This window comes from Crocuta crocuta, unplaced genomic scaffold (genome assembly GCF_008692635.1).
Source record: "Crocuta crocuta isolate KB4526 unplaced genomic scaffold, BGI_CrCroc_1.0 scaffold17, whole genome shotgun sequence".
NCBI lineage: Eukaryota > Metazoa > Chordata > Mammalia > Carnivora > Hyaenidae > Crocuta > Crocuta crocuta.
Window position 1 is genome coordinate 3,937,461 of NW_027532041.1, and position 15,128 is coordinate 3,952,588.

The window sequence follows — 15,128 nt, forward strand, 5'->3', positions numbered from 1 at the left end:
TTGGGGCTCTAAGAATGAGATGTCTGCATTCACGGGGCTCCCATTTTAGCAGTGATACAGGGAGATACTGTAAGGCTACGATGGTGCTGGGCACTATCTGGATGACAGATAGTGTTATGTGATCACAGCCTTTTGCGCAGGGACGCTACACTGCTATTGCCGCCCAACAGCAAACCCTCCATAACTGTATTAAAGCAAAAGAGTTGCCAACTTCTGATGCCCAGCTTCGCTCAGGTGCAAACAAGGGGCCTCTCACTGAAGTCTGAGCACCACCAGACAGGCTTGTGAGCAGCTCTAACCTGGAGCCTCCACTCCACTTCCTGGGGTGCCTGGCCTCAGGCACGGGCATACTCAAGATACTGCTGCCCCTGACGCCGGCCTGTTCCCTGGATTGGCCTCAGTTGCAAGGGTTCTAAAACCGCAGAGAGAACACCACAGTAATTACAAATAGCTTGGAGTCCAACTTCTTGGTTCAAATCTCAGCTTTACCATTTAGCATTGTGAGCAATTTACTGAATTTCTCCAAACATCAGTTTCCTCCTGTGTATTAAGAGGTCAATAATAGTGCCTATTCTAATAGGACTGCTCTAAGTATTAAATTGGATAATGTGTACATAAACCTCCTAAGGAAGCACCCAGGAAACATTAGTCATTGTTTTTATTAATAACCATCTGTTTTGACTAACACACAAACAAAGGGACAGGGCATTTGTGACTTCTCTTTGAAGTTTCAACACTTATAATTTTGGACCTCTTCCAAAATGATTCTTTTCTTTATCAGGTACTTTAATTCATCAAAGTTATCAAATTCAAATGATTTAAATTTGCATTGTTTAGATGACTGAAATGTTAACTATTTAAATTACCAAATTATCTTTCAAATAGGTAATCTCCTTTAACCACCACAAGGACCTTAGGGGACTGGTATGGGTGAGATGCCTGTCCCATGCTGCTGACAAGAAACCAAGGCAAAGAGAGATTAAGTGAGTGACTCCCTCAAAGTCACATGGCTGGTTACCGATAGGGTACGTCTAAGTCCTGCTTGAGATGCTGAAATTACTATTTAATTATCAAAGCCTTATTCACTGGAGGGACTCAGAAATAGCCATGGAAATCAATTTCAGAAAATCACTCAGCAGAAACTGGAAAATGTTTTCAGTGAGTTGGAAAATCAGACTTGGGTTGTGAAGCCTAGAAATACACACTAACGTTTTTTGTTTATTTGTTTTTTTGTTTTTTAAACCTATGAATTCTGCTTTCATCTGTCACTTATAGTATAGAATCCCAAGAATACTGAAAGCCATTAGAAATTAAACTTACAAGTTTTTGTGGTCGCTTTTAAAGGGGTTCCATGTTTCTATGAATCTTTTTTTTCCTCTTTTTGGCACATGGCAGGAGATCTCGCCTGTGGGAATGGATCATAAACTTCTCTCCAAAAGGTCCAAAAGAGCATCTCCCTGCCCGCACTGGCTCTTTCTAGAGTGTTTTTCCTTTCCTAGGGGAGGAAGGCAGTGAGCCTCCTTATTAGTTGACCTCAATAGTGTCATGACTTTCAATCTGAGTAGCCGTGGGAATGGAACCAGTGACACCCCAGAATCTTGGAGAGAAGTTGTGCCAGACCACCCCACACCTTCTTGGCCCACCTTTCTCCAGCCATTGCTGCACCAGGTTCCTGCCCAGGCTGCCTGGTACCTGGCTTACTTTCTGCCGGGTTGCTGCTCACTCCGCGTGGGGGATAGGGACTGCTAGAGAATCCCCAGCCCTCAGGCGCGCACCTCCTGAAAGTCCCAAGTCCTGGGAGTTAACAGCCGTGGAATAACCCTGGCTGATAAAGGAAGGAGGTGGGTGGATAATCTTGAGGTGCAGCATCTGAGACGTTTCAGACCGTTCCTGCAGGATCAAGCCCAGTTGACCACAAGAACAACCAACAAGGAAACACGTCCTGGTAGTAGCTTTCCGACCTCCCGCATCACTGTCCCAGACCCCCACTCCTATTCCTGATGTCACTTCCAAACTATGCTACCAGCATGCAAGCCCTTGACTCCAGCTCTGCTTTGGGAGAGGGTGCAGGGAACCCATGCTGGTTTTCCAATTAAACTGCTTGATATACACCTGGGAAGGTGAATATTCCATAAAATGTATCTCCAACTCAAATGATGACTATTTCTTGATTCATCCCTTAGGGAAGGAATACAGTGATTGTGGAAAAAACCCTGAAAGACGAGTAGGTTTCAGTTTAGCCATTAATTAGCTATGTGACCCAAGCTACACTGTTTAACCTTTTGGAGTTCAGTACCTGATCTACAAAATAAAGGAGATGAATCGGATTACATCACTTCTAACATTCCTTCTAGTTCCACCATTGTATATCTGTGAAATAAATGCATCTGGGTGACAGTCTATAGTGGCTGCTGTTCCCCTCATTAACCCCTAAGGATTGTTTTGGCTAAAAATATGGCGACGCTTTAATGCAACTTTAGACAGGCAAGTGAATCAGCCACCTGAAGGTCTAGATTAGGGAATGAGCAGCTATTCGGAAACTCAGGAGACAATAATGCTGACAAAAAGAGAACAATCCGGCTTCTTTGGGAGTCAGCAAACAGCAGGGGCTGCAGCGGTAAGATAAGAACAGAGTAATGAGAAAAAGGAGTCACAACCAACTTCCTTGGCTGCGTCCCAGCGGTCACTCAGTGATTCGACACGTCCCTAACAGGCCTTGATAAATGGACTCCAACTGTGAGGTTTTTCTCCCCCCTTAGAAGTTACTTGGAAACTTGGCTTGGGAAAATGTTTCTACTTTGAGAAAAATAACACAAAATCCTGCAAGTGTCAGGACAGGAAAGAAAAACATTAAAGGGGTATAGGCCTCCATAAATTCCAAATCAAGGAGCATCGTTTCAGAAAACGATAGACGATCAGGATAGTTAAGTCAATCATGAGGGTCACAAAACAAGCAAAATATATGGGGGATAAAGCAATGAGGTTGTAGATGTCACCATTTATAAGACATACAAGGCATTTACGAGATGTAAGATGTTTATAAGGCAGATAACATTGGTATTGTTATCTCAATTTTACATATGAAGAAAAGAGGCTCAGAGGGGTGAATAATTTGTCTGATGACACACAGCCAGGTAGTGACAGAGTTGGAATTTTTGTTTTGAAAACATATATTAAAATTAATTAAAATTTATATTTATCAAGGTAATCCATGCACACAGTTAACACATCAAACAATCCTAAAAATATATATAATGAAACAAAACAATGTTTTCCACATTGCTGTCTGTTTGTCCTTTGACTATATTTCCCCAGTGCTTTAATTTATTTTGGCTATCTTATTTTTAACCTACCAAAAGCTGTTTCATCTGTGGTTGCTCCTATTATTTTTTAAAGCATGCTGTTCTTGTTTCATGGATGCACTATCTTAGCTGTCTAAGGATATTAATAATTGTTCGGGGGTTTTGTTTTCTTTCTCTCCCTGTTTTCTCTGAATTTCGTTTTTTCCTATTTGCTTTGGCTTCTGTATTTCATATGGGAGGCTTTCACAAAGTGTTCTGTGATCCTTGGTACTGTTTGTAATGGTCAGGCATTAAAAGGCCAAGCAGGAGTTGTTTGTNCCTTGCTTATATGAAATTCAAATTTAACTAGGATTCTTGTATTTCTATTTGCTAAATCTGACAACCCTGGGTTTATGGCTTATGAACTCCTAGCTTCTGGGTGACTGAGCTATGGGTTTTCAATCCAGAGACTTGTTCCATTTCATTTTATTCCCTGTTCTGGCTCTGTAACTCATTTCCACCATGCAGTTCCCTCAGTCCAGGGTCTGCTCTTTCATCTCTCTGGGGACTAAACCTCTGGCTGTCTCCAGGGGGAGAGGAAAAGAAGCTAACTGACTACTTTGGGGGAGGACTTTGTGGGCTCTGAGTGTTATGTAAACTGACTTTCTATCAATCTCTTTATCTTAAGCTTTGAGAGTCACATCCCCTTTTAATGGCACTTTTTTGTCTCTAGGCTCCTAACAGGGTCTTACAGGGCAAACTATCTTGCTTCTCAGAGCTGTTTTCCTCTGTAGGTCCTACTTTTCACTTGTACTCTGCTAGATCAGTTACCATTTGTTGGTCAGCCTTCTATTTTCCACTAATGTATTGACATCTCTTATCAATTGTTGTTGTGTGCCCTCTCTCTTTCTTCTTGTAGATTTATGCTTTTATTTTTCTTCAAATTTATTTGGTGTCATTTCAGTGGAGTTTCAGGAGGGAAAGGACACAGACATTTGGGCTCAGTCTACCAGGTTTAACCAGAACGCCAGAATGTGATTTAAATACAGACCACTATACCTCCAGAGCCTATACTCTTCCCACAATACCGTGCTCTAACTCATTCACCAGGATCCAACAATAAATACCTATGGCACAGATTGTTAGTTTTCAACTCCACTATCCCTCCTTCCTTTATTAACAATAGAGCCCCTACTTTTCCGCAGGGCACACGGCTACAGAGTAAAGACTTCCCTTCCTAACCTTCCTTCAACCTAGGTTTGTCCAAATGACTAAATTCCAACCAATGAAATGTAAGTGGAAGAGATATGAGGAGCTTCCAGAAAACTCTCCTAAAAGATAGCTTGCATCACCTTTTGGCCCCTTTCTTCCTTGTCCCTTCTTTCTTTCTGCCAGCTGAAATGTGGACATTGTGGTTGGAGCCTAAACAGCTATCTTGGACTAAGGTTGAAACCATGTGCTGAAGGTGGCAGACCAGAAAAGTAAAAAGAGCACTGGGTCCCTGACGACCTCATGCAGCTACTCTACCAGCTCCAGATTTCTTCTACGTGACAGAGACATAAGCTGTTATTATTCTGGGTTTTGTGTCTCTTACAATTGAATCTAATTCTGACACAATAACAAAGGGCAGTAAGATTTCAAAGGGAGTGAAACAGGCTTCCTAGAAAAGGTGATGGAGGAAATGGACCTTAAAGGAAAGTTCAGCCAATGAGTACAGGGAGAGGATTTCATGCAGAAACGGTATGATTCGGGCACAACGGCACTGTGTGAGATGTTTTCAAAGGGTAATATGTAGGCCTGTCTGGTTGGAGTAGACAAATCATGTAGGAGAGAAGTGGAAGATAAGGAGGAAAAAAGGTTAGGGGCTGATTATGGAGGGTCTTGAACTTGAACCAAGTTTCCAGGTTGCTTTGAAAGCAATGACATCAATGAAGATTTTTGAGATGGAAGTTGGAGATACGTGATAAAACTGTGATGGTTAGACTGAAGAATTCCAGAGCCTTCTACATATCTATATATAGAGTTATATGGAGATGAGGCTAAGTGAATAAATCTGAGTTGAGAAAGAATATGGGTTCAAGAACTCATGTAGGAACAAGGAGAAAAGAAACCTACACAGAACCCAGAAAAGGAGGAAGAAAAGAAGCTGGATGTTGGGGAAGAGAAGAGGGCAGAAATTGACAATGAGAAGACTGTAAACCTTCAGAGGTTGCAAAAAAGCTAGACAATATCAGAAATAGGTAAAGGACACTGAATTTGAGGACAAGGAAGTTTCTGGTGACCTGTGAAAGAACAATTTTTGTAGAATGTGAAGGTGCACATGGTCTTCAAAGTGTAAATAGGTGTTAGGAAAATTAAGGTACTAATGTGTTCCACTTATTTTGAAAGGCAGGCAGTAAAAGAAAGGTAAATTGAAAAGCAATTAAAGATCTCCATCAGATCAAGTGGAAGAATTTTTTTAAGGAAGGGAAATTGTTTGGTCTTTAAGAGGAAACTGTGCATATCGGTGAAGGAAGAGACTTCCAGGCTGCCAGAAGAGGTGGTTTCTGGTGGAGCAGGTATCAGAGGAAATAAGACAGATGGGATTTCTAGCTCAGATGGAGGCCTGATCTTTGGGAAAAAGGAAGACAGCTCTTTTGAGAAAGAGAGAGAGGCAAGAAATGAAGAGTTGGATTTCAAGTCAACCTTTCAGCAACAAATCTTTCATTAGCATCGTCAGTACTATTATTGCTATTAACACTAGAAATAATAGTCCAAAACAGCAATCTTAGCCAGTGTCTAAAATAAAAATGATCATCACCTAGTTACAGAGTTAAAAGTTTCAAACAAAGCTCATTGAACAGAAGAAAGCTATAAATCTCATGATGGTAGTGTTGATTTTCTTGTCCTGAAGACACCACCTTAGTGAAGTTCATTTAGATAAGGGGAAAACAACACAAAAAGTTTAGCTCATTTATACATTGATACCAGTGGTAGAATAACAGGCGACCCGCAACATGGACTTGAAAATTAATTACAGGATGAAATTTTAGATATCCATTTGTCAAATAGATCAAGTGCCAATACCTACTCAAAGTACAGCGTGAGGTCTGTTGCTAATATTGACTGCTTCAAAAGCTGCATAAGGTCACTATATTCCTTGGAGGACAAATTAGCAAAGATGTTGTGACCCTGTAATGAGAAAGTAAAAAGTCACAAAGACAACATTGAATCTGAGATCGTCAATTACAAGTGTCTCATATTAAAAAAAAGAAAAAAGAATGGGAACATGATAAAACCATTTTAAAAAAAATTAATAAAATTTTGTACAAATACAAACAGACTCTCTGGAAAACACAGCAAAGCCAGAAAGCGCAATCATTTTCGAGGACGACCACCAAGGGGCACTTTATTATCTTTTATGAGACTTTATTAGTCCTAAATAGAAGACTCTGAAAATGTTTAAACTCGTGTTACTATGGATACGCTTGTGCCAATAACTCCATTTGGCTGCCATTTCCTGTGGAATTGCTGAGTGTAGAAATTGACAAAATTTGAGAATCTTTCTGACCCTAAAATGAATACTAGTTTCACTAATAAAGACTTAAGTTGGCATTTTGGAAGCACTTGCTATGGCAACAGATGACTGCAAGGAGGAGAAAGAAACCTTACACCAGTGGTTTTCAACTGAGAGTGATTTTGGCAATAGGAACTTCCAGCAATATTTAGAAACATTTTTTATTGTCACTCTGGTTGGGCGTGCTATCGGCATCTGGTGGGTGGAGGCCTGGGATGCTGCTAAATCTCTTACAGTGCATAGGATAGTCCCCATAAGACAGTTGTACAGGCCCAGCGTGTCAATACTGCCGAGTTTGAGAAGCCCGGAGTTAAATTGTGAAGATACATCCTAATGAAGCATGTGGTAGATTAAATTCAGTACGTAATTATTGAGTAGCTAGAGTGTATAAGAGAATGTTCTTGGCATAGTTCTTGGGCCTGTTAAATGACTTTTACTTAGGAAAACTTGCACCTGTATCTCCATACCTTTGGAAGGCATGCTTCTTTTCATCAAAATTCGTTTAAGCTACCTTAGACAGTTCTGCAATTGTTTTAGTAAAGTGAAACAATCCTGCAAAGTGACCAACAATTCATTTAATTTGCTTTGAGAGTCAGGGACTTTTCATTTATCAAGTTTTCTTAGCATGAGTTATGAACTCATAAACATGTGGCCCGGGAACCAGGGGTTTTAAAGCTGGTGCTGAGAGTCAGAAGATGGTATAGAAGGAAGGGGCAGATGACTGAGAATAAACTATTCTCCACTAAGAAGTAAATTAATTGTTTCAGGGAACCAGAATATCAATTAGCGAATAGCTTCTTACCAGCCACCAGATGATAATCTCCTTCCCTGAGTTAATTTATCTCATTGGGTGAACCCTCCACTCCTTGAAGACCAAAGTATATTGGTTCCACGTGGGACCAGGTCCAATATTAATAATAATTTTCAAATGAACTCTTCCAGACCCTTAATTCAGCCATTAGGAAGAAGGCAAGTAACTAGAGGTAGACACAGCATAATTCTGCTCAGGTTTCTTTGCCTGAGCCTTGCCCCAAGGATCAATTATAGGCTGGTGCTCTGGGGCCTGGGAGAAAGTGGTGGAAGCTATGGAATAGTCATCACCTGGACCCAGACACACGTCTAGCATCTCCCAGTGAAAGAAAATAGCTTTATGAGTAAGTTACAGTCAAAACTATGTGGAGTTCAGGAGAAAGCTGGTCTGAATTTGAGGATCTTGATCATTTTGTGAGAGAATGTGTCTTAACAATTTTAAAGGACATAGAGTAACTGACACAATTTACAGCTAACGGAGTGATAAAGTTAGCCAGATAGGCTTTGTTAAAACAAAATAGTTCATTTGCAGTCAGTGTATTGTTTACATGCAAATACGCCTTCTACAGTGCCTCAAGGGTTTGGTCCCTGAAACAGATTTGTCTCCCTGAAATACTGCTTCTCCTGTCATTTACATTTATGGAGGAGTGGTATTGATGGAACGAAAACCAAACGTGGAGGGAGAAAGGTCTGGACCAACTTGCCTCAGGCCTCTGCCTCATTTGAAAACCGGGGTGCATTTTTGCCTTTCTGATGGGCAGGACAGGGGTGTGTGTGGGAGAATAGCCAGACCATGACTCACACAACAGTTGCTCAGGGTGAATTTCCATGATTACTATTCTGTATTCTTCACAGAGAACCCCAGAGTTAAGGCCAGCCAATGTGTTTTGTTTGTATGAACACCAATTCTGAGTTAGCGGGGTTTGTTTTTCCCAGGGGACAAACAAATGACCTTCCGAGAAAACCCTACCATCCTGTTTATAATCCCTGTTATTACAAAGGTGGGAGTTTCGGGGTCAGAGGTGTAAACTCCTCACACTGCCAGTACAGACAAGACAGTGTGTACCTAAGCTCCAAGCTCCTCCTAGCCCTCCCTCCTTCTTCCATAGCACTCAGCTCAAACATGGCTTCCACAGGAAAATTCCAGAGTCGCAGATGCTGGGATGCTGGTTTCTGTCAGAGTTACTGAGAGCCTAACCCTTGATGTTTCATTCCCAACTGAAAATACATCTCCCTCAGCGGGCTTGCCCTTCCCCAGTCGCACTCGGGTTCCAGATTGCTGACTCTCCTTTATGGGGTCGAAGAAGGCTTTTGTGATATTGCAAAAGACATGCTTTCTCAAGATAGGCTGGAGGAAAAAAACCCTCCATATTTAATGATGCTATTCCAGCGAAGCAGGGCCTTAATGATGATAATAATAATAATTAATGGCACAGCTAGAGAACTGACAAATAATGGGGAACAGATGATCCCTTCTTGGCCTCAAAAAAAAAAAAAAAAAAAGTCTGTACGCCTGCAGAAAATTAAACAGATCCTTTCCTGGCAATTTAAAACTCAGATGCCTCAGCCAGAGTCAGTTAGTGGTTTTTCTTTTTCTCTGTGGAGAGCTAAAAGTACACAAGTCCAACTATTTCCAACTGCTGCATTGCGACAGGAAGCAAAATAAGGCATATGGCTTTCGCCCTGGGTCTCAAGTTTAGCTGCAATTCTCACTTTCAGACTGCTCTCACCAGCAATCTTGGGTTCTTTTTATCTTTTATAGCTTTCTCAATTGTGCTAATAAAGTGTAATTTTCTCACCCTGTTTCTACTTCTACCATCTTGTAAAATGGCTTCGAGTTTCGCAAAATGGAATGTGGGGTCACTCACTACTTGGGTCAAGTGACTCTGCTAGTGGGCTTCTGTACTCCTTAAAGAAGATAAGACCATGCCCTGGTGACAAGCTGTAAGCAGTTTCCTCTGCTAAGTGAATCTGAAAAGTCTCCTTCCCAATCATGAAACCCCAACGAATCAGCTCAAGAAGAACTGAATAAGGTTCTTGGTCAGGCATCTGAAAGGATTTTAAAAAGCCACCAAGAAAAGCAACAGTTTGGCCTGAAAAACCTTGTCTCTCTTCTCTGTATCTACCTGTGGCACTACAAAGAAAGAGGTAGCAAACATCATTGTATTGGTTTTCTGTCAAGGGGAGAAGCAGAGGATTACGTCTGTACCTCACTTTGAAGGATCATCACAGCGTGGTTAAAATGGTGATGCTCCAGGGTAGCAGAAGTTCCATAGAGTTGAGCCAGGGCAGAGCCACTCCTGAAAGAGGACAGAAGGGTAAGTGACCAGGGTCTTCCACCTACCAACAATTCTCCCATGCCTGCTCTCTGGATCAGGCTGCTTTTCCTGCTTTGGCAAAGGAACATGAGTGTATACATTCTCAGGAAACTGGGTACTTCACTCCTCCATGAAGTAAACTTTTTGAAAAACTTCTATGTATTAGGCTAGATCCTGTGGATGATATGGCAATAAATAAGACACAGGCCATGTTGCTAAGAAATGTACAGACTAGTAAGGAAGATGAGATGTGGCCATAAGAGAAAATAATGCACATAACACAAATACCATAGAAACCAGGTCCAATCGAAGTGCTTCAGATGATCCGAGGACAAAAGACAGAATTTTTAACTCAGGGGATCATGTATGTAGTTTCTGAGTGTACACAACAACTATGTGTCCTATATCCAATGTATTTGACTTTCCAGGGGAAAAGCCCTTGGGAATATTATGCAGAGTCCATTTAACCACTTTACAGGTAAGGCTGACAAGCTTCTGCTATGATTTCCCAGCACACAGTCCCACTATATTTCAGGGTAGAACTCTGGAAACTTCCCTGGCTTTGAAGTCAGACCCTTGCTCTTGGAAATAGCTTTGGACAGTTACTTGGGTGCTTTAGGCTCAGTTTCTTTGTCTCTAAAATTAGCAAAATACTATCGACCTCCTGTTATTTATGAAAATGTAATAAAATATTCAGAAATGCTTATCATAATACATGACATGTAGTAGACTGCAGTCTATTAAATCAATTAAAACCCATCTCAATTTCCATTTTAAGTACTTGAAAAAGTTTTTTTGAATTATCTGTAAATTCTGCTTATGTAGAACAACTTAATTCTCAACAATATCAGTTCAGCAAAGTGTTCATTGAACACATTCAAGTGTGTTTATTTCCAGCTCTTGTGGACTAGGATTTAGAGCACCTTAAGAGTCAAGAGAAATCCAGAGAATCCTATAGTTTAAAGGGCAGTCATGGAGTCATGGGACTCTGGCTAAGGACCCATTCAGGTCCCTGTGCTCTTTCCTGCTCATTCCAGGGAGTTTGGACATTAAAAGGGCAATTTGGCCTTTACTTGGAAATGCCAGAGACTTGACAGCTCACAGTCTGCACTGCTAATGAGAGGAGCCAAGAACTGTACATATGTGCAATGTGAAGGATTTTGGTCATAAGCTGCCCTCCATCTCCACCGTGAAGCAGCCCAAGATCACAGCCAGATCAGGGGCCCAGGGACCCATAATCCTTGGAGAGACTCAGAGCTGATCCCATGTTGGGGAAACACAGGGTAAGGTTCCATAGGGATAATTATGAATAGAATTGCAAAGGTGGGGGGTACTACATTTTAATCAGGCATGTGTTATTTCTTTAAATCTTACCTTAATCTATACCATTTAATAAGTGGAAAATTGTTAGGCTAATCTTAGTAACCAGTGATTAATTAATATTTAATTTTAGTTAACTATTTTCTATCAGAGTTCCTTTCTATGAAAATACATTTTTCAAGATGCACACTGTGTGCCTTTGTTTTGGTTTTTGAAATTCCAGGATGTTCTATGTGCATATCATACCTGATTGCCTGGCATGGAATAGGTGCTTAAAAAAAATATTAGCTGCTTGATGGGGTGCCTACGTGGTTCAGTCAGTTAAGCATCTGACTTGGGCTCAGACCATGATTATGGTTAGTGGTTCGAGTCCTGCCTCAGACTCTCTCCTATCAGTGCAGAGCCACTTTGGGATCCTCTGTCCCCCTCCCGTTTTCTGTCCCTCCCCTACTCTCTCTCTCAAAAACAAATAGTAAAAAAAAAAAAATTAGCTACTTACCTAATAAGCTTAAAGTATTATGGCTAGAGATTATAGTTCAGACTTGAAGGTTGACAGTAATAAGTATGTTAACATATTTTGTGATAATGTCATGCAAATGAACTTTAATACCAGCCCCCATTTTAATTGTCTGTGGTAAGTATTTCCATCATATAGGAGCTTTGGGGCACATACACTGTAATTATTAAAATATTACATATTATAATATATTACATAATATTTTACATAATTATAAAAATATTACAAATCATGGATATATTATATCTCCAAATTGTGGATATCCGTATTATATATCCAAATTCCATGAGCACAGGAATATATATACATGTGATTGTTTATGGTTCTCATTGTTGATTAGGTCATCCCGACATAATGAAGACTATCATTTTTGGACAGGTGACACACCGAGGAGAGACTAACTTACTAAAAAAAAAAAGTCAAAGTGAAAATTCTTTCCGTACAGGCATTCAACACTTTGCACAGGCACCAAAAAATAAATGTGCAAAAGCGTCCATCAGTTCTCCAGATATGCATATTCTTTGGAAAAGAGATGTAATGGAAGTGTAGGGCCGTGCTTATGGGAAAGTTTTAAAAGGAAAACTATGAAAGGTAATTAGGAAATTGAGAATTGCTGGGAGGTCGTGAGGAATGGGATTAGGCTGTCACGGCAGATTAATGTGCCCCAGGATTTCACTTCTGGGACCTGGCCGAAAGCGACAAGATGGGTTTTCATTCCCAATAAATGAGTATAAGAGATTATGCTAGAAATGAATAGAAGAAGTCTCCTAGGAGAATATACTACAAAGCTGCTTGGTACTGATATTTAATCATCGGGGGCAGCTGTAATGGAGAGGGGGATGAGTGGGAAATGCTGTCCCTAGAGAAAACAGGAGAGAGGTGTTCACAGAGCAATTGCTAAGCATGGTGGTATGGTGGCCCTCTCCACCTATTGATCATTCATTGCACGCGCTCCAATACTTAAAAATTAAGAATAAAATATGAAAATGCAAAGGTTCACTCATCAGAAAGGCTAAGAGAATAAATCATATTGTGCTATAACTAAAGTCACAACTTTTTATTATACAGGCATTTTGCATTTTATATAGTAATTTGTCCCTTGCTAAATGTCTCTGGTTTCTTTATAGCCTTATATATGAATAAAAGGTACTGTATGCTTTGCCACATAATAATTGGTGCATTTAAATCTATTTCCAAATCACTTGAAAGGTTGGAATTATACTGTGAATACTTTTAGGGAAGGGACTGTTTGTTATACTTTATTTCTCCCACAATGCCTAGCACAGAGCCTTGCACAAAAAAGCACTCAATTATTGTAGAATAACAAAGGAAATAAGGATTAGATTTCTTCCTAGGGCTTTTCTCAACAATGGCACACTTACTGAAAAAGTGTTATTCTAATCAATAAAAAGGCAATCCCTTCACCATGATTTAAAAAGGTCTCTTTCAGTATTCACTACTGAAGGACATTTTAACAGAGGGTGGGTTGTGGTGACATTTGGTATTCTAAGTTCAAAATTGACTCGCTTAGGTAAAAGCAGGGCTGATAGACATCCTGTGAGCTGATAAGTTGCGTAGAGGATTAATCTTCTTGAGGAAACATGTCAGACTGTCTTGGAACAGCAGATTTGATCACATGGTATAAGGATGAAAAAAAAAAAAAAAAAAAAACCAACCCCCAAACCTCCTAAACTTTGAATTCTAATTATCAGCCATCAGCAACTTAACCCTTATCTCATATGTTGAAAGTTGTTTAATCTTACACCAGTCACTTGAGACTTGGGAACTGTAGTCTTTAAATGGGGTGTCTGTCCTATCAGATGGGGTCCCCAAATGTGGGGCGACAATATGGTGGAAGCCAGTGGTGCTGGTGGTGAAAGGATTCACCTGAGGCAGAAGAAAGGAGATAGAAGTTTATTGAATACACTGCAAGAGAGCTGTGGGCAGGACAGCAGAGGGAGAGGCTGTCTGCAAGGAGGCTGTGGGTGGGGGCTGTTTTTAAAGGGGGAAGATGAGGAGGTATGGTAATGTATGGAATTCTCCCTTTTTTGGTAACTGTGCCTGGTTGTAAGTAGCCCATTGGTCAGTTAGGATATTTTGAGGTGAGTCGCTCGCCTAATGGGACGGTTTGTATTCAGCTAGGTGATCACTATGGGCACCTTCTACATTCTGTTGCTCAAGCCTGTTTGCCTAATAGTGGTCTCTACAGGGACCCCTCAGTTTCCATTTTTGTAAAGTTAAGGTGTTGAAAAATATGACTACCAAGGTCTAGCTCAGTTCTAGGATTTTTTTAATGGCTCTGTCTTGATTTGCTGGATGTCAAAATATTTTGTAGTTTTCCAGAGCTCACATATATGGCAAGTCAGCCAATAAACTGAAAGCTTAAAGGCCCCAAATAAATAATACAAAGTCATGAAAGAGAGCATGATGCGGTGGTTAAGCAATGACTTTGGGAATCAGATAGCCCGGCTCCAAACACTGTTGTGCCACATTCTGGATGCATGAATTTGGGCAAGTTACTTACTTGCCTGGGGCTCAGGCCCTCCCTGTTAAGTGGAGACAAAGATATCTACCCTACAGGTATGGTGGTGAGCACAGGAGGTAGGAACCAACAAATATATTGTAGTTCTCCTCATTGTCTCAGGCAGTGTCAGATACCCAGATGTAACAAGTGTGGCTGGATCTCCTGGAAATGGAGTAGAGATGCGGAAAGCCAAGGATCAAGTCTGTTTTTCCTCTGTCTCTAGGGTTGTATAATCTCTTTTTTCTGAGAGAAGAGAATACTTACTCTCTTCTCTTCTCTCTGCAGATTCATTTTGTTTTTCTTATCTACTTCCTGTCATCATGGCTTTCCAAAAATGGCAGCCCACAGCTCCCAAGTCTCTGTGGATCTGCAGCTTGGATCTCAACAGATAACTGAGTCAATATCATGGTAATCCAGCTCTGACTTCCTGGCTGGTGAAATATGATTAGCTGGATTTTAATTAGGTATGTATTCTTGGTCCCAAGACCTAAGAGGTCAATTAGCAAAAAGGGCCACCTTTCTCAGTGTGATACACAGGCTCTCTCTGGAAGGGGATGTTGGTATCTGAGCACAAGTATTGTGTGCACTTGACTCTTAAAAGAGCCCACAAGGTGCTCAGTCTGGATTTATGAGCATAATTCTAACACATTTATCTCTTCCTTATGCATAAGTGGCAGAACGGTAGGGGGCTGGAGACAGGGTGTGAAAGGAAGATACACTGACTATGACGGTACCTCAGAGATAACACCCAGAGGGTGGTGATTTTGGAGGAGTTTGGGGAAAGAAGGAGAAGAAGGGCATT

General features: G+C 40.8%; 1 protein-coding gene across 1 annotated transcript in view; it reads right to left on the bottom strand.

The window, feature by feature from the left end:
- Positions 1 to 15,128, bottom strand: part of PDE11A (phosphodiesterase 11A) — a 367,374-nt gene that overhangs the window by 56,229 nt on the left and 296,017 nt on the right. Inside the window, exons 14-15 of the mRNA XM_077776263.1 lie at positions 9,857 to 9,947; positions 6,352 to 6,452 (exon numbers count right to left, since the gene is read on the bottom strand). Of these exons, the coding sequence (XP_077632389.1) occupies positions 6,352 to 6,452; positions 9,857 to 9,947 (192 nt within the window). The remainder of the gene's footprint in view (positions 1 to 6,351; positions 6,453 to 9,856; positions 9,948 to 15,128) is intronic.